We start from the raw sequence: 21,134 nt of genomic DNA, 5'->3' as shown, positions 1-21,134 counted from the left end.
CATTCACTGTTGGAAAAATTTCCATCTGATTCCTTTAATTTTCTCGTCTGCGTGGGTATACCGAACGTGGGTTTGACCCCACTAATGATTTGAAAAATAAACAAACGTTCTTAAAACAATTTTTTTAAATGAAATTCTACTAGTGTATAGTTTGCATAAAGGCTAAGTTAACCTTTTGGGAAAAAGTAATAAATGTGCATATGTAAATTTTTCCTACAGGAGCCTGCAAAACATTGCACCCACAATTGGTTAATCAGGCTTCTGTAGACTTTCCCTCCAGCTGTCTTCCCATACCTCTGTACGGGCTTTCAGTTACACAGCTGTAGGAAGACCGAATGGACTATTGCCGCGTACACACAATCGGACATTCCGATAACAAAACCGTGGATTTTTTTCTGACGGAATGTTGGTTCAAACTTGTGTTGCATACACATGGTCACACAAATGTTGTTGGAAATTCCCAACGTCAAGAATGCGGTGACGTACAACACTATGACGAGCCGAGAAAAATGAAGTTCAATGATTCCGAGCATGCGTAGGAATTGGCTACAGACGATCGGAATTTCCGTCAAGAACTTTTGTTGTTGGAAAAATTGAGAACCAGCTCTTAAAAATTTGTTGTCGGAAATTCCGACAGCAAATGTCCGATGGAGCGTACACACGGTCGGCCTTTCCGACAACAAGCTCCCATCGAACATTTGTTGTCGGAAATTCTGACCGTGTGTACGCTCCATCGGACATTTGCTGTCGGAATTTCCGACAACAAATTTTTAAGAGCTGGTTTTCAATTTTTCCAACAACAAAAGTTCTTGACGGAAATTCCGATCGTCTGTAGCCAAATGCAATAAACAGAATGCTCGTAGTTCATTGGGAACTTTGTGCCCAGACAATGTCTCTTTCAGACTTACGGTTCTTACAAAAATCCAACCATTGTTTTTAATGGGCCTTCTGATCTGCTCATTTTTGACAGCTTCATCCTTAGCGTTACTCTACACAGATATCAGTGTTTTGCTGTTGAATTGCAGTACATTTGTGAATCATTTTTGAAGCTAAAGTACAGTGTTTGAATTTGGAACGAGATTTAACTTTCTACCTGTATTTCGTTTTGCTTTGCTATGGATTACATGCCTTTGCTTTTTACATATACTATATATAGTACATGTTAGTGTGAAAGTATGGTACTGTACATGGATCTCAAACACAATTCAAATGTCCTTCAAATGCAAGCCATTAATAAGCACCTTAAAGCATTAGACATGCTTCTGTCTCTGATATTCATGTACAAGGACCATACACCTACTCTCTGATTGTACTGTCTCTTTTAGATCTACCAACAACTGCAGGATGCAATGTAAAATAATTTGGTAACTTCCCATTTTGAACAGATTTGGTTAAGGTAAAAGGACACTGGACAGAGATTACGCAATTCCATTGCAGCATGTATGGCTGCTTTTAAGTACACTGCAATGGAATTAAGCTTCATAGAACCGTAACTTAAATTTAATGAGGTTTCTATGACTGCATCAAGAACAGACCTATGCTACCCTTCAAATCCAGATGATGATTGTCAGATAACAGTCAGGCCCCGTACACACGACCGAGTTTCTCGGCAGAATTCAGCCAGAAACTCGATCGGAGCTGAATTCTGCCGAGAAACCCGGCCGTGTGTACACTTTCGGCCGAGGAAGCCGACGAGTTCCTCGTCGAGCCAAATAGAGAACATGTTCTCTATTTCCTCGTTGTTCAATGAGGAAAGTTGACTCGCCGAGATCCTCGGCGGCTTCACATAGAACGCGACTAGCAAAACGATGAGTTTTGCCCGTCGAGTTCCTCGGACGTGTGTATGGGGCCTCAGATTGGGGAATAATTAAATGAGTATCCCATACCCGTGACCTGTGGAGACACCCCAGGCTGATCGATCTTTAGAGGAAAATCTGTTGACTATAATGCCAGTCTAGGCTGGTTGTAGCTGTTCCCCTGAGAGAAGGCTGGCACCTATCTGCACAGGCATAGACATGCATACTTGGCCAATGTTCATGACTATGGCATTCAACAGGATCTTCCAACCATTGTCTCATGTCTATGGCTAGAAGGGTAGTCAATGTGTATATCGGTTCTGCTTAGGAGGGGATACAGTAGTGGGAACCTCTCAATGGATCATGAAGCAGTATTTACTAGAAATTACTTTGCTGCTTTTTATACAGTTTCCCATGTAATACAACATAAGAATGCTATTATACTTAAATAAATATAAAACTGATAAAAAATTGCCATATATATATATATATTCCCCTCCCGATTCAAGTAGATTTTGTCTTTTCCAATGTTTACTTAGTTTCCATAACATTTGTATTCTTTGTATATAAATCTAAAAATATTTTATTTTCAACTTATTACTACTTGATATCTAATATCTGCTTACTATCAGTGCTAGTGGCTTTTATTATGTATTTACAGGGAAAGGCCAGGTATAATGTGTCTTATATGATTAGTCTATAATAATATATATATCTAATATAATACCCACCCCATCTGTTCCCAGGCACCTTGAAAAATATGAACACTAAAAAAACAAGTGTCTAAAAAATCAACTGAAAACAGAATAGAATACATGTAAAGAGATATGCAGGCTTATTTAAAAGAAGTGATGATATGCAAAGTAAACTATATTAAACAGTTTTTAGTTTACTCTAGTGAGATCAATGAAAGATTAATTGTCGGTAATTGCTAGGAGTTGCTGCTCATTTCCCAATCCTTGCTTGCATAAGTCTGCAAATGTCAGGTTGATATGTCATCAATCCACATAACACTACATTTACAAACATAACCCCTATTATATCTCTAATCATATTTTAGATACAGTTGATCTTCCATTTTCTGAAAGGCCGGGTGTCTCTAGGTCTCCCATAATCCACACTTGCACCATCCTGCCTATGACAGTAATTTGAGATTGATTTGTAAGGTGAACCTATTCGATATGTAAATAAGGTCCCATTACACAGGGCTAGTTTTGGATTTCCTAAAACTGAAAATACATAGGCAAAGTCAGTTGCCCAACACTTTTCTTTTTAGGCTGTGGATGACTAAATCTGTGTCAGATTTCGCCATATACTGTACAGTGGTGGCCAAACTAGGCATAAATGCCAATTCAGCATGATTGTTAATGCCCATATTGACTAGAGGACATATCACAGGACAAAACATATCAATGCAGCAGTAATAGGATTGCATCTCCCATCCTAGCTGTTTGATATGCAAACAGATATCTATTGACCTAAAGAGTTGGAGGCTACCAGCTTATAGATAAGTTATTAGCAGTGTATGTCAATATGACCCTTTCTTCTCCGGTTTTAGTGCTATTGCTGTCGGCTTGGAAAAAGTGTTAGCGAAATCTCCCTTAAGTCCCGTACACACTATCGGAATTTCCGATGGAAATGCCCCATCAAAGTAATTCCATCGGAAATTCCTATGAATTCCATCCGTCGGAATTCCAATGTGATTTTGGTCGGACAAAGGTCGGATCGTGTGTACGGGGCTTAACTTCTATCCTGACCAAAAGGAAGTTTAGAAGATATTGGTAAACCACAGCAATTATAATGCTCATTTCACAAAGCTTTGACTCTAGGATAAGTATCTCCAATTAAGCTAAAAGTCTTTAATTTTCTAATCTTATTGGGCTCAGCTAAAAATAACTGTGACTTTGAAAAAAATAAAAATAAGGATCCTTAGGCTGGCCATACATGGAGCGAATTTCTTTCCTGCAACCACAGGTTGTAGGAATGAAATGTGCTCAATGTCCCCATCAACACAGACAGTGTTGATGCGGTAATCCCTCCTGCAGGGCCATTGTCTTCTCCTGGCGGGGAGAGTTAATTGTTGCTAGTGGCTATAGCATCCGCTAGCGATAATCACATTTAAAACCCAGCACACTGGTTTTACCCATGTTGATCGATTAATCAACTTTGTACATTCAACTTGCCCATACACAGTTTGAATCTTGACCGACTCCTGCTGAACTGGCCAAGATTTGAATCGTGTATAGCCTGCCTTTTTCTGGTTTATTAGCTTTGTGAATTGTGCCTATTCTCTTTAGGTGGCATGGGGGGTGGGGGGGTTGTTATCATCAAATGGTGTTCTGCTTTCCTATATAAGTCATGGAAGTATCTTAAATTGATGTCAAACCGACGCCATCAACACAAGCCTAAAGCCCATTGGCTGCCACTAAAACTGCTGATTGTGATGTTAGCAATAGCAGAAGTTTAGATATTGATGAGCCCCAATAATGATTAAAAGGATAGGGGAGCTTATAAAACTTAACTCTCTTCCTCTCTTTAAAAATGGGCAAAATTGGACCAAAGTTATTTTTATTTTCTAGCCATTGATGCTCATTGATCGCTTAATATTTGGGAATTTTGATTGCCTTTCAATAAATACCTAAATTCAGTAATTTTTTATTGCATTTTCATTAGGTTAATCTTTTGCCAAATGTATAACATGAAATCAACTTTTTTTTTTTGCATAATAACATTTTTTCCCGTAAATTCAAGATCACAGTAATAACATATGCATGTTATGTATTTATGTGGCTAGCCATCATAAAGGCAGGTGTGAAAACCTTTGTGTGCACAGATCAGTTACCTGCCCTCTCTGCCAACATCTTTTACTAGCTCAGCTATTCTCCTCTGTCACCTGTTGCCTTTGGGGATAGGTGCGTCTGTGGCCTACAATAAAGTGCTCCATCTGCTCTACATAGAAAAGAAGTGGGAATTCGAGCCCATGCTTTTTCACATTAAGAATAGGAAGACATCAGAGTCCACAGTACTGTATACCCTACAATTTTCTATTGCTGTACACTAGATTACAGACTACTGTAGCTCTAGACAAAAAGAGTGTGAAATGGGGCACTGCGAGGAGTTCTATACAGAGGATTGTTCTTCTTTTATTTTATCCACATATAAAATAAAAGGAGGTCCTTGTGCAGAGTACACAGCACTGATTAGTGCCCACAGATTGTTATAAAGGTGGGTATGTGGGGAGGACAGGATCATAGCTTCAGAAAACTGTTTGCTTACACAACAATTTAGAAGAATGTATGATAGAAGGGTGGGAATGACAGAAAGAAGAGAAAAAGCAATATAAACAGAAGTATACAAAAAAAAATCATATACACATGATTGTGGTTCCAAACCAAACTAGAGGATATATTATATACGTTACTCTGTGTCATAAATATATATATAGGTATATATAATATTCCCCCAGTGTCACTTGTGATGGCTTCATAGCCTGGTTTGAGCCTCTGGGATGTAGATTTCAATACTGTCCGCACTTTCGGTAGCTGAATTCTGCCGGACAGACGCAGCACGCTTTGCAGACATCAGCCGCTTCCGGGCCTCATGCCGCTGTCTCTCTGTGCTTTCCAGAGATCTGTCCCGGACCAGTGGGGCCTGACCTTTCGATGGCTTCTTTGGCACGGGAGGAGGGGCCCTTCTCTCCTGATTAAAGCAGAAGGTTTATTGTATTATACAGGTTCTCCATACAAGCTGTGAAAGCAGCTTTTCCATCTCTCCCTATGTCCTTGTCTGGTTAGCTAGTTAAAGCAAAATATGCATTAGGATGTGATCATTTAATGTATATGCTATTTTTTAATCATGAGTGTTTGGAAACAATGGGGTAGAGTTACTAGTACAAAACTGCAGATAGGTATAAAGTCAATGAATCCAGTCCTTGCTGGAAGAAATAAAAAAAAAAAAAAAATACAAAGCAACAGCTATTTAGGAATCCAAATTACAGGCGTGCAGGCAAGAGGCAGCCATGTTGTTTCTGACAGCAGTGTCTTCCTAACGATTGATTATCTGTTACATTGGTGAATTTATGTTCTCATGACAACATGCCCCAAATCATTTTATATGTCATTTATTATTGTGCTATAATAAATGAAACTTCCTTATGTGTTTTTTTGTTATCAAAAGTATCAAACAGTCTGTTGGTACAAGTGTGTGTTTTTCGTTAATTTGGGCAAAAGGTACTTCAGAAACCTAAGATATTTTATACCTTTTAGTAAATCGACCCCAATGTTTTTGTTTTACTTTGTAGATTGTGTGAACTGGTTGTCAAAATGAAAAGAAACATCAACAGCAAAATCAAGTGTAATTAATGCCACATAAAAATGTATGGTGATCCGCTTAAGCCTCGTACACACGTCCAAGGAACTCGACGGGCGAAACACATCGTTTTGCTCGTCAAGTTCCTTGTGAAGCCGCCGAGGATCTCGGCGAGCCAAATTTTCCAATTCCCGTTGAGGAAAAAGAAGACATGCTTTCTTTTTGGCCCGACGAGATCCTCAACGGTTTCCTCGTCGAAAAGTGTACACACGACCGGTTTCCTCTGCAAAAAAAAACAAAACAGCAAGCTTCTTGATGGTTTTTGCCAAGAAACTCCGTCGTGTGTACGAGGCCTTAGGGTTTGCACTATCCGAGTGTAATGTTAATAGAAACATTATTATAAACACTTTCATCCTAAACTGTTTTCTCTTGGCTGGAGTGGACAAGGGTCATTTCTGACCTTTTCTGACCCTGGTAGCTACTCCTTCCCTTCCCCACAGCATGGCTTTGGCAGGCCAAGCTCAGTGTTTCAGTGTGTTTTAGCAAGAAAAAAAACGGTGTTTTACCTAGAAGGCCGAAAAGTCAGGCGTGTCTTGTTACAGCTGTGCTAGTGGTGAGAAAGAGATCAGCAGTAAATGCACTACCTACTCCATTGAAAATGTGGAAAACCATTTTGGGTGGTGTTGTTCTTAAATGTAATACCATAAAAATTACTATTTGAATATTACATCCATTGTTAAAATGACACAGTTTCTTTTCTTGCTAAGTGAACCTGATCTGTGTTACTATTTATCTATTAAAGTTTTTACATTTATTGTGTGTTGGATATTTATTTTAACCTGATCTGTGTTACTATTTGTCTATCACATTTTTTAAATTTAACTTTTGTTAGATTTCTCTCCCTTTACTCTAAACAGGAAGCAAGGCAATTATTCAGAGCTGTAGTAAGGGATAATGGAATGACAACTTTGACAGCTAGATTATCAACATGAAAAACAACAACATACCTTTTAAATACATCAATAGATTTTATTCATATTTGATTACTTGGAGCATTGTCATACTTTGTTTGCCACAAATCATTGTTACCGATCAGTGAATGAAGGTGAGGTGCTTATATATTACAGTACAGATAATTATATCTAGTATACCTACACTTTAGAGTAACATCAGCGCTTTCACTTTTGAACCTGTACAAAGCATCATAGTTATTTTTGCAATGAGAGACATCCAATTATGTCATGCAAACAACTCCTTGTTTCACTGCCAAATTGTGCAAGTAACTACTATAACTTGTAGAACAGTAAGTACTTAAAAATAATCACCATTGGACGCTGGAGAGTACTAAATATATTCCTTTTACATTAGCTAAACGAATCCCTGTCTATTGTAGGTTATGGAAAAAAAAAATGTATTTCCGATAATTAGTATGTAAGAAGCAAAAACTAGGGTTGATTTACTAAAATAGAAGAGGCTTTTCAGTTAAAAAAGATAAACGTTCATGATGCAAAGTGTAAGTCCTCAGTTTAAGGTAAAAGAGAAGAGAAATTTGAAAAAAAAAAATTGAATTTTTGCTTGTATGTAATTAGATGATTAAAGTGAACACAGCTGTTCAACGGAAATACAGTTTGCAAAGTGATCAGTCTTTTTTTAGTAAATGGTATGCAAAATGAACTTATTTATTAGCTAAGTAAACATTAACATTGCTTATTTATTATTCTTTGCCTCATAGTAAACCAACCCCGATACACAACTTTTCATGATAACTTTTTTTGTCTGTTATTTTAATGCCGCGTACACATTATCATTTTTCGGCATGAAAAAAAACGAAGTTTTTCGGCATGTAGAAAAAAACAAAGTTTTTCCAACTTCATCATTAAAACGACGTTGCCCACACACCATCGTTTTTAAAAAATGCTCTAGCAAAGCGCGGTGACGTACAACACGTACGACGGCACTATAAAGGGGAAGTTCCATGCGGATGACGTCACCCTTTGGGCTGCTTTAGCTGATTTTGTGTTAATAAAAGACGATTCACGCTTTTCTGTCTGTTACATCGTGATGAATGTGCTTACTCCATTATGAACAGTAGTTTTACCAGAACGAGCGCTCCCCTCTAATAACTTGCTTCTGAGCATGCGTGGGTTTTTAACATAGTTTTAGCCCAGACACGATTATTTTTTATAACCCGAAAAACAAAATAGTTTAAAACGTCATTAAAAAATGCAGCATGCTCGAAAAAATATTTTTTTCGTTTTTCAGAAGCCGAAAAATGATGTGAAGCCCACACACAATCATTTCAAATTACATTTTTTTTAAAACAACGTTTTTTTCATGCCAAAAAATTATCGTGTGTACGCGGCATAAGACTCCAAAAATATGGTTCTAAGTAAAGTCCAACAAAATATATTTTACATCGGTGCGTTGGAGACCCTGAACATTAATGTACTGGAGGTACAACTCTGCTCTATACCTGAACATAAGTATTTTGAAGACAATTGGTCAAATTTTATGTGTGGCGCTATATTTGGAGCTTCTCCAGGTCCACTATTTAGAATTTACTATACGTGGAAAAATTGCTGGATGTGATGGAAGAGACTATTATGGTCTGATGAGAAAGCACCTGTGAACACTTGCTTTTGTTGTACTGAAAGTACTGTAGCTTTCATGCCTAATGAAGAGATTTGTCCACAATATAGATGATTTACTTGTGTACAACATAGACCATTTTACTAGTAATGAGGCACTTGCTAATTGTTTCAATGAGACTTTGTATGACACATTATTATGCGTAGACATTTACATACCAATAGCATTTTTTATATAGTATAAAAAGCTGTATTTTGCGGTGTACATCAAAGCATTTGTAAGTTCTTTTTTTTTATTTTTTTTTAGATGATATGACTTAGATTGTATGACTTTACCCTTATAATATTTAGTTGCTTTCATTATAATTGTACAACTTTGTAGCTTCAATACACATCAAAGAGATGACCTATAGTATAGCTTTACCTTCAAAGTGCCTACTTTTGAGGCTTATATAATAAATAAGTGTAAATAGTGCAAATAAAATGCTTGTGCTGTACCCCTTAGTTGTCTGACACCTTGACTACTGAAACCTGATCTGAGATCATCTTCTAGTACTATGGTAGATAACTACTTGTTTTTGGTTTGCTAATGTTATTAGGTAGTCTATTCAAGGTAGTAGGTCTGTTCAAACTTATGTGCTTTTCATGTGGAATGTAGCATATAGAAAATGCATTAACAAGTATAAAAATGTAAATGAATGCAAAGTTCACATTTACGTATTAAAAATGACAGTGCTGCTCTGTGAGCATTGAGTGGCCTGCTTTAACTGTTCCTGTCACAATGCATCCTTCTGGACTGTATATACAGTATATTACAGTGAGGTCACTAATACATTGGAACATGCATATCTAGTCATACCTGGCCAAAGTGCAACAGCAGCACACAGATCTTAAAGGGGTTGTAAATGTTTGTTTTTTTCTAAATAGGTTCCTTTAAGCTAGTGCATTGTTGGTTCACTTACCTTTTCCTTCGATTTCCCTTCCAAATGTTTTTTTTTCTTTGTCTGAATTTCTCACCTCCTGTTTCTCCTCAGTAAGCTTGCCCCCAACATCCATGGGGGTTAGTCAGCCAGAACAGCTTACTGAGGAGGGGAAGTGAGAAATTCAGACAAAGAAAACAAAGGAAAAAACATTTAGAAGGGAAATCGAAGGAAAAGGTAAGTGAACCAACAATGCACTAGCTTAAAGGAACCTATTTAGAAAATAAAAAACAAACCTTTACAACCCCTTTAAACAGGTAAGTGATTTGGTAGCATCTAGATGATGGTCATTGTGTTTCTGGACTCCCCCTAGTCCTGTAAATCCTGAGGTTTGCCTGGTACATAAATTGGGCCAATGTCTGAACTTAACCTGGTTAACTTTATATTTGCTTGCATATCCTCAAAATTTCTGTTTGGAAGAGACTTTAGGAAGGCTAGTGGCCCTTAAACATACAAGATTATGCATTACAAGTATCAAAAAGTCTTAATTTTTTAATATTTGAATTATGCTAATCACCTTCTTTTGACTTTCTCGAAATGGCAGTGACCACGCACTTTCACTTGGAGTGCCTAGAGTCTAGGAGTTTGGTTACCTCCCATGTCTGCTTTTTCCAGTATGCAGAGGTAGAACAAACAGATCATTCTCTACAGCTGGAAATCCTCTGTGCTCCAGTGAACTTTGGGGTCAAGTACCCTTATTTCAATGAATAAAATCCAGGAAACAAGAGCAGTCACTATAGGATGTCATATGTGGATTGGTTGAAGCAAGAAAATATATACCGAGTTAAACCAAAGATAGAAATTATGAAAGAAATCCCCCAAAAATTCTCCATTATGGGTGAAAAGGAGCTGGGTTTATTTTCGACTAAATTGTCACTCTCCATCTCAGGAACAGCTGTTATATGTCAGCCTTGCTATTATTGTCATTGCCTCAGGTGAGCTTCCTTTTATTTCCCATGAAGATTTAACTGAAGGACAAAGGGTACAATAATTGCTATACCACAAGCCCTTAGTAGATTCTCTGTTGGAACATATGGGAAACTTAGAGAATGGTAGATTCTCTAAGTAGATTGGCCAAATAAGAAAGAAGTCATAGACCAAATTTAGGACTTTGTGAGGGATCTAACCCAGGCTTGCTCCAACCAAAGAAAGGAGTCAATTTAAGATGATCCTAACTAAATGATCTAGAAATCTCATAATTGTTTGTAATATATATGGCTTGTCATTGAGATTTGTTGGGCTCCTTTTAAGTAGTATGTGATTTACCTATTAAAATAAGACTATTAGGAGATAGAGGTAGTCATTGTATGGTTTTTCAGGTCAAAGTATTAAATATTTAAACCTAGAAAAAAGTGCTACTGTACACTACACATGAAAAGACAAATCACGTATTTCTCACTTTATGTCAAGAAAATCTCTTCTATGAAAGACTATGAGAGTCCATGAAAGTCTATTCAATCATCCTTACTATTATTAAACATTGGTTAGACCGAGCTCTGTGAATGGTTGGCTACACTATCCTTAAATAATGAATGCAAATATACTGAAAGCAGTTGGAATTTGGCCTTTTTGACATAATTTTTCTAACAACACCATATGAAGCCCTTTTGAAAAAATAAAGAACAAGTAAAGGCACTATACACAAGGGTTTTATATTACTGAATGATATACATTACTGGAGTGTTGAAGCGTAACTAAGTAAAAATACCACACTCATGATTGAAAGTATTTGAGTGAAGGGCCGCTGTTAATGCCAACAGCAGACAGTAAAGTGTCTGTTTCATGCTCCAATGCACTGCAAGAGACTGAACGGGAAACACTGACTGGTTGCTACAGGCTACAAGAGCAGTTCTACCCTAAAACATGTTTGACTAGATTTAGCAGGTGATTAGAATTTCATTCTATTTATAAAGAGAATGGAGCCCCAACATTTCATAAACACTGTGAAATATGGAGCTTATCCAAACAGGCCTTCTCACATATATGAGAAATGTTATAATTAAAGTTACTGTTATTTACTTTAAAAGCTACAACAGTCTAGTGGTATGAACCGAATATTGCTGTGGTCAATTCCGGCATCCCATAACTCAGTCTGAGAGGATTGCCACAGTACCACCAGCTTGGGTGAAATGCGTGCACCAGAGGAGAAGTACAAAGGGCAATGTTAATGTTTGAGTTACTAATATAGCACGGTATAACTTACTATGCACCCTATCCCCAAAAGACCCTTGTCAAGGTCCAAGGTGGGCTATCTTCTAGTATGTCTCGTAGTGAGCCTGATCACAGTGTGTACCCATTAGGGGTGACAGGCCACACCTCCGATGTTTTTTTACATAGCCCAAGCAAATGCATCATTGTATTTACAGTAAGTTTGTCTTTTATACCACTCTGTATGAGAACAACAATGTCAAATATGGTTTGTATATCACTTGTATGCTGTGGTAAATGAATAATAAAAAAAATTCATTCTATTGTAGGCCACCATATTAGTTAGGCAGAAAATGTGAAGGTTTATAAACTGTGTAGATTGGTAAAATAATGTGCAATTTCAAATATACTAAAGCTATTGGAGTCCACTTACAAAAACATTTGTAGAAGATAACATTAAAGGAGAACTATAGTCAATATACAAGTCACCAGTAAACTTGCATAGAGTCATCTCAGGCACTGCTATTTTTTCCTGATTCCGAGATACATTACTCGTAATATGGATCACTTCCTCATTGCCAAAGTTAATTCTCTAATACGTTTTGAGAAGAGAAGAAGTATAACTTATGGATAGAATTGTGGATAGTAGCTAACTGGTGTCCAAAACATCTCCAAGACGGATGTTGTTAGGAATAAGGCCTCGTACACACGACCGAGGATCTCGACGGGCGAAACACATAGTTTTGCTTGTCGAGTTCCTTGTTAGGCTGTCGAGGAATTCGACATGCCAATTTTCTCCATTCCCGTCGAGGAAAAAGAGAACATGCTCTCTTTTTGGCTCGTCGAGTTCCTCAACAGTTTCCTCGTCGAAAAATGTACACACGACCGGTTTCCTCGGCAAAAAAAAACAAAACAGCAAGTTTCTTGCTGGTTTTTGCCGAGAAACCCGGTCGTGTGTACGAGGCCTCAGGATCACTTCCTGCTATAAAATCAGAAACGTATGAATCATTTGTTTTCTTTCAAGTGGCATGTCCAGAAAAAAAGTAAAACTTTCACTCTAGCTCTCTAGCTTTTCACTAGACATATTTACTATTAACTGTAGTGTTTTGTCTGAAGCTCTAAGACCTGTTTATTGGCCTGTGGCTGCTTAGTAATCATCTTGCTTCTTACTAGTAGTCATTAAAAGCTAGAAAAAAGCTTTATACTACATGATTACCTTTTTATAGAGCTGCCAATCACCCCTGCCAGGGAATTAAAACTGCAACCAAGAACTGAAAAGAATGTTGGCAGAGTTTGCCACTGTCAATGTTATGCAGCAAAATCAGCGAACTCAGTCTACTAATAGGATTTACAGTTTGCATAACGCCAAAGTGGAAAAGAAAGCACATATGTCTCTATTATATATGGATATTTCTGATAGACATTTTTGTAGTAGTTTCAAACAGCTTTGATTAGAAAAACTAGTTGGACCAAGGCAACCTTAGACCAAAAAAAGAAAAAAAAATCTATCTAATATATATATATATATATAGTCATGGCCGAAATTGTTGGCACCCCAGAAATGTTTCCAAAACATCATGTATTTCTCACAGAAAAGTATTGCAGTAACACATGTTTTGCTATACACATGTTTATTCCCTTTGTGTGTATTGGAACAAAAAAAAATGGAGGAAAAAAAGCAAATTGGACATAATGTCACACAAAACTCTAAAAATAGGCTGGTCAGAATTATTGCCACCCTTTCAAAATTGTGAATAAATAATATTGTTTCAAGCATGTGATGCTCCTTTAACCACTTGCCGTCGCCGCACCGTCGAAATACGTCCACAAGGTGGCTCTCCTAGGCGAGATCACGTTATATGACGTCCTGCCTATTAGCCGCCACTAGGGGCCCGCTCGCCCCCGACTCCCGTGCGTGTGCCCGGCGGGCACGATCGCCGCCGGGCACACGCGATCGCTCGGTACAGAGCGGGGAACGGGAGCTGTGTGTGTAAACACACAGCTCTCGTTCCTGTCAGCAGGGGAAATGGTGATTTTCTGTTCATACAATGTATGAACAGAAGATCAGTGTTTCCCCTAGTGAGGCCACCCCCCCCCACAGTAAGAACACACCCAGGCATACTTAACCCCTTCCCCGCCCCCTAGTGTTAACCCCTTCACTGCCAGTGGCATTTTTATAGTAATCTAATGCATTTTTATAGCACTGATCGCTATAAAAATGCCAATGGTCCCAAAAATGTGTCAAAAATGTCCGAAGTGTCCGCCAAAATGTCGCAATACCGAAAAAAAAATCGCTGATCGCCGCCATTACTAGTAAAAAAAAATATTAATAAAAATGCCATAAAAATACCCCCTATTTTGTAAACGCTATAACTTTTGCGCAAACCAATCAATAAACGCTTATTGCGATTTTTTTTTACGAAAAATATGTAGAAGAATACGTATCGGCCTAAACTGAGGAAAAAAAATGTTTTTTTATATATTTTTGGGGGATATTTATTACAGCAAAAAGTAAAAAATATTCATTTTTTTCAAAATTGTCGTTCTATTTTTGTTTATAGCGCAAAAAATAAAAAACGCAGAGGTGATCAAATACCACCAAAAGAAAGCTCTATTTGTGGGAAAAAAAGGACGCCAATTTTGTTTGGGAGCCACGTCGCACGACCGCGCAATTGTCTGTTAAAGCGACGCAGTCCCGAATCGCAAAAAGTACTCTGGTCTTTGGGCAGCAATATGGTCCGGGGGGTAAGTGGTTAAACTCACCTGGGGCAAGTAACAGGTGTGGGCAATATAAAAATCACACCTGAAAGAAGATAAAAATGAGAGAAGTTCACTTAGGCCTCGTACACACGGCCGAGGAACTCGACGTGCCAAACACATCGAGTTCCTCGGCCAGTTCAGCACTGAAGCCGCCGAGGAGCTCGGCGGGGCGAGAGCTCCCATAGAACAACGAGGAAATAGAGAACATGTTCTCTATTTCCTCGCCGAGCTCCTCGTCGGCTTCCTCGGCCGAAAGTGTACACACGGCCGGGTTTCTCGGCAGAATTCAGCCAGAAACTCGGTCGGAAGCTGAATTCTGCCGAGGAAACTGGTCGTGTGTACGGGGCCTTAGTCTTTGAATTGTGGGTCTGTGTGTGCCACACTAAGCATGGACAACAGAAAGAGGAGAAGAGAACTGTCTGAGGACTTGAGAACCAAAATTGTGGAAAAATATCAATAATCTCAATGTTACAAGTCCATCTCCAGAGATCTAGATTTGCCTTTGTCCACAGTGCGCAACATTATCAAGAAGTTTGCAACCCATGGCACTGTAGCTAATCTATCTCGGCGTGGACAGAAGAGAAAAATTGATGAAAGGTTGCAACTCAGCATAGTCCGGATGGTGGATAATCAGCCCCAAACAAGTTCCAAAGAAATTCAAGCTGTCCTGCAGGCTCCGGGAGTATCAGTGTCAGCGTGAACTATTTGTCAACATTTAAATGAAATGAAACACTATGGCAGGAGACCCAGGAGGACCCCACTATTGACACAGAGACATAAAAAAGCAAGACTACAGTTTGCCAAAATGTACTTGAGTAAGCCAAAATCCTTCTGGGAAAGCGTCTTGTGGATAGATGAGACCAAGATAGAGCTTTTTGGTAAAGCACATCATTCTACTGTTTACCGAAAACGGAATGAGGCCTACAAAGAAAAGAACACAATACCTACAGTGAAACATGGTGGAGGTTCAATGATGTTTTGGGGGTGTTTTGCTGCCTCTGGCACTGGGTGCCTTGAATGTTTGCAAGGCATTATGAAATCTGAGGATTACCAAAAGAATTTGGGTTGCACTGTATAGCCCAGTGTCAGAAAGCTGGGTTTGGGTCCGAGATCTTAGGTCTTCCAGCAGGACAATGACCCCAAACATACGTCAAAAAGCACCCAGAAATGGATGGGAACAAAGCGCTGGAGAGTTCTAAAGTGGCCAGCAATGAGTCCAGATCTAAATCCCGGTAAAAAGATGAGGGATGGACAGCCGCACTCCAAACCAAACAGGTTGTCTTTATTCAAATCAACAGCAAGAACACAGCAGATCACAGCAATAGGAACAGGAGAATACCGACGTTTCGCACTGGCTTCAGTGCTTATTCATGGCTAAATCCCATTGAACACCTGTGGAGAGATCTTAAAATTGCTGTTGGGAAAAGGCACCCTTCCAATAAGAGAGACCTGGAGCAATTTGCAAAGGAAGAGTGGTCCAAAATTCAGGCCATAGCGGCTCACTGTATCACTCGGCCCCACCCCTCGGCGCGCCACATCACTGGATGTGATTGACAGCAGCGCCAGCCAATGGCTGCGCTGCTCTCAATCCATCCGCTCTAGCCAATCAGTGGCCAGGCTGAGCGGCAAAGAGGATCTTGGGACCGAGCGCGGGACTTTCGAGGGGTCAGGTAAGTATATAAGTATAACTAATGTACTTACATTAGTAAGTACAATCATAGAATTCTACTTATTGTCTTAAAGGGGTTGTAAAGGTTTGTTTTTTATTTTCTATATAGGTTCCTTTAAGCTAGTGCATTGTTGGTTCACTTACCTTTTCCTTCGAATTCCCTTCTAAATGTTTTTTTTCTTTGTCTGAATTTCTCACTTCCTGTTCCTCCTCAGTAAGCTGTTCTGGCTGACTAACCCCCAGCCAGAATGGCTCGGATGATGGGGGCAAGCTTACTGAGGAGAAACAGGAAGTGAGGAATTCAGACAAAGTAAAAAAAACATTTAGAAGGGAAATCGAAGGAAAAGGTAAGTGAACCAACAATGCACTAGCTTAAAGGAACCTATTTAGAAAATAAAAAACAAACCTTTACAACCCCTTTAAACCATAAGAATAACCATGGCACTTTAACACAGCAATAGAAGCTAATTATATGACTTCATTTATCCGTTAGCTACTTTAGGTAATCGAAGCATGTGTACACATTGCTGAGATTGGTGAACTATGACTAACATGCACTATGCATAATACAGGAATACAATGAGTAAGCTTGAGTAAGTAAGTTTGGCAAACCTAATTTTCATTAATACATCTTTAATCTTTAAAAGTTTGCTAAGTGTAACAAATCAGCTTCAATACCTTCTGGTCAACATAAGCAAAATAACTCCCAAGTAAAGTGACTGTAATGTGATGTTTGCTATGGCTTTGGTATGTAGCTGTGTGGCCTCTGTGCCAAGACAGAAAAAGATATAATTTTTATAAATGGGATGCAGAGTTTGAATGTGCACCAATCCACTAAAGATTAAAAGGGGTTGTAAAGGTAATTTTTTTTTCACCTTAATGCATCCTATGCATTAAGGTGAAAAAACATCCGACGGTACCGCCCCCCCCAAACCCCCGTTTTACTTACCTGACCCCTCGAAAGTCCCGCAAGCGTCCAGGTGATCCTCTTCGGTTCCCAGCCTGGCCGTTGTTTGGCTAGGCTGGACGTATTGATAGCAGCGCAGCCATTAGCTGGCGCTGCTGTCAATCACAGCGAATGACACGGCGCGCCGGGGGGCAGGGTTGAGTGATACAGTCGGCGGCTATCCCCGGCGCTGTATCACGGGAGCGCGCTCGCAAAAGCTTTCCACCATGCGAGCTCGCTCGCATGAAGGTGGAAAGCTTTTGCGAGGAGGAGCCGAGACAGCCGCCGAGGGACCACAGAAGACCGGATTCGGGGACACTCTGTGCAAAACGAGCTGCACAGTGGAGGTAAGTATGCGCGTGCCCGGCGGGCGTGATCGCCACCGGGCACACGCGATCGCTTGTTACAGAGCGAGGACCGGGAGCTTTAGGTAAGAAAGCCAATTTCTAATTGGTGTTCTGTGATTCTGAGCATCATTGGTCTTTTCAGAATGCTACTATATAAAGCCACAACCTGGTTTAATGTACAATGCTACATGAGGCAAATAAGACACATATAGCTGTAATTTATAGCTGGTGTAGTAGAGCTTTAGCATTTCAATGTCTTATCTTTCCATTACTGCTTTATGATATTCTGTAGCAAATACAGCATTGAAGCTTAAAGAATAAGTTCTCCTTTGGTAGCATGGTACACGTTACACACGTTTTTAGGGTATAACATGCTACAAAGGAGCACCTGCCTACGCCCCTCCAATCATTCATTGTGACAGTGGGTGGTTGAACTTCCCCTACACCCACTGTCATAATTTAAAAAGAGTAGGACAGAGCCCCACACCCCACATGGCCGTGTCATTCGGTCACAAAGATCTGTAAATGAAATAACTACAATTACTGTCTTCCACCAAGGCAGACGGCTTGTAGTTCTCAATAAACTATGAGGTTGCTGGTAAACAATCTTATAGTTCATTGTTCTTCCTGTTTTCAAGTAACTGTCTGTCCATATGGAAGGTACAGGCAGACATACTGAGATTCTGTTGGAACCTAAGATTGCACCTGCAGTCTGCTGACCATGGGTGCATATATTTATATAAAAGGTGAACTTTAACTCCAGCCAAATAGCTAAATGCACATATGAAATACATAGGAGGGAGCTGTTTTATCTGCCAAATTTTTTGTATTTCTGTCTATCAAGTCCTAACGTTTCACAGCACTGCCAGATAACACTACGTAATCCTAAGGAATATATTGGTGTCCTTTCCCCACAAGCACTCAGTACTGACTGGCCAATGAAAGAGCAGCAGCAGACTGATGAGGGCATCCCTTTACGTATTCTGCAACCTTCTCTTTATCAGCATGTTCCTTGTCATTTGTATGTGGCATACTTGACTGGCTTATATTCCTGCCCCTCTCTTTGCAAACCTGAGAGCAGCTGTCTAAGGCAACCTTTATCAACAGGGTTCTGTGAAACCTCAAGGTTCCTCCAAAATTAGTTAGGGCTTCCTTGAGTAGTGAGCAGTAGTGAACTGCTCACTATTCAAGAAATAGTGGGTTAACCAATGTAAAGAGACGCTTTCCCACTGACCACCAATGAACTGGGCCCTTCTTTACAACTTCTCACGACCTCAAAGATTAGGAGGACATTTTTCATTGACTACTAATAAAGTAAGGAACTACAATTTTCACATCCTGAGTTTCCTTCTGGCCATTATTATTATTTATTTAATTTTATGAATATGTACCATCAGTTATAAGTATCATTTTGAGCAAAAATTCAATTGGACCTGAACATATTTTTAGAGATTTCTCCAGGGTAAAACCGTTTCATAAAGGCTGGTATAGGAGTCAAATAAAGTACTTACTAAACTGCAAGAGGCTGATATCAAGTCAAATAAAGTACTTACACTAGTTAATGCACTTAAATATATACATTAGCTATAAATGTAATTAGGAGATTTGGTCTAAAATTGGTTGACCTGCAAAATCATTTTGACTTGTATGGGCTACTTTAGGAAGTACAGTGGAACCTCGGATTACAAGCATAATCCATTCCAAGAGAATGCTCGTAATCCAAAGTACTCGCATATCAAAGCGAGTTTCGTCATTGAAGTCAACTGAACCGAAAATTATTTGTTCCGCATTGACTTCAATGGTATGCAATACCGCATGTGGCCAGAGGTGGGGGGCACCGGAGAGCCTCGGAAACAGCCGAAAAGGCCAGAGGACAGCTCGGCTGACCTCAGTAAACCTCGGAAAGGCTCGGGAACTGAGTATTTCTGTGTTTTTCCAAGCATTTCGAACGGCTCCTGAGCCCCCCACCTCAGGCCAAACGCGGTACTGCACACTGCTTTGGCCTTAATCCTGCTTGTTTTTCAAAAAGGCCTTGACTAAGGAATGAGAGAGGTCAACAGTCTCTAAAACAAAATGGCCAGGGTGAGATTTGCACCTTGATGGTACAGATACTGATCCAGATCAGACTGGAGGTAGGATAGAATTTGTCCACTTTCTAGAGTGGAATTAACTAGCTTTGCATTTTGCAAAGTGGCCCTTCCAGGTGTAGTGGTATACTTTGCAAGAAGATGCATTTCCTAGTCTTTAGGAGCTTAGGAATGATCAAATCCGATAGGTCCCTGTCACTCAGAACTTGAACTTCAACAGTCATTCTGTTAAAACCAGTGACCTGAGAAGCAGAATGCCCTAATACGTAATGTTTAGTTAGAACCTAAATTCAGACTGAACCAAAAGCTCATCTCTAGTGATCTCACAGGTGAGAGGTCCAGTGTTGAAAAGACAACCAAATTGCCATATGTTCAAGGATAATGAAGGGAAGATGAGCATCAAATAATGTCTAAGTTCCCTGCACCAGGAGGGCATCCAGAACCCCTCACCAGCCTGATGGGCCGACATCAATTGTAAGAACTTTCCAAGTCATTGTGAGAGCTTTCTAGAGTTCAAAACTCTGCTTTATAGCCCCTGGAAATAACACTCTGGACCCAAATGTCTTTGAGTTCTTGGTACCTGGTGGCTAAGAAAGCAGATAGATTTCCCTATTCTCTGACAAAGGAAGCACCCCTTCATTGGGAAAAGAGCTTGGACACAGACTTGGCTGACTTAGAGGTCCATGACTTCTAAGGGAAGAATGCCCCAGATTTAGACTTGAAAACTGAAGCCTGAGAGGGGCAAAAGGATCCCCTCAGTGATTTTATGGATGTATTTATCCAAGGATGTAACAAATAGGTGCTCTCTCTTGAAGGCTTTTTCTTTGAGATGCTTTCTGCATGAGAGTTCTGCTGACCAGCATTTAAGCCAGAGGTTTTTTCTCATGTGAACAGAAATTAGGCTCATCCTAAATATATGACGAAGAGTATGTGCCAAGCAATCTACATTAGCATAAGGACACAGGCTACTTATAGAAATCACTGTTTAAAAAAGATGGCCTAACAGGAACAATTAGGGTTAGGTACACCTTATATTGTTCTTGGTTCTAACCTTTCTGAAAAATAAGCACAGATAAATAAAAATGCCAAAAAAGTGGAAAACCCACCTACTTTTACCAATCAAGCTTTATCTTTTATCGCTGGGAAAATGAAAACAAGGAATCTAATTGGTCACTACAAGCAAGTTCTCTAATTTTATGGAGACATTTCTTTTCTCAGATTTTTTTAAAAATAGGACTGTATCAAAGTGTAGCTAGTGCCTTTTGGTAAAAAAAATGACCCCCACATTTCTAAATCAAAAAGAAAAAACAGTTGTGATAAAGGGAGCATAAAATGTCCTTTGTTACATTATTTGTTTGAAAGTTCCCCAATAGTACAAAAGATAAAAAACAAATATATTTACTAATGTAACCATAATGTTGCCATAAGCACCACCTGCAAATTCTAAAAAATAATTATCAAGCAAACATAAATGTGATATTTTTATCTGGGAAAACTGCACTGTG

The 21,134-nt window shown here is 39.3% G+C and overlaps 1 protein-coding gene across 1 annotated transcript in view; it reads right to left on the bottom strand.

Annotated features, from left to right (window-relative positions):
* Positions 1–4,421: 4,421 nt before the first annotated feature.
* Positions 4,422–21,134, bottom strand: part of DLGAP1 (DLG associated protein 1) — a 392,681-nt gene continuing 375,968 nt past the window's right edge. Inside the window, exon 11 of the mRNA XM_040354019.1 lies at positions 4,422–5,495. Within this exon, the coding sequence (XP_040209953.1) occupies positions 5,280–5,495 (216 nt within the window). The 3' untranslated portion in view covers positions 4,422–5,279. The remainder of the gene's footprint in view (positions 5,496–21,134) is intronic.

This window comes from Rana temporaria, chromosome 5 (genome assembly GCF_905171775.1).
Source record: "Rana temporaria chromosome 5, aRanTem1.1, whole genome shotgun sequence".
Taxonomy (NCBI): Eukaryota; Metazoa; Chordata; class Amphibia; order Anura; family Ranidae; genus Rana; species Rana temporaria.
Note: the sequence above shows the minus strand (reverse complement) of the source record. Positions and strands in the feature narration are given on the sequence as shown.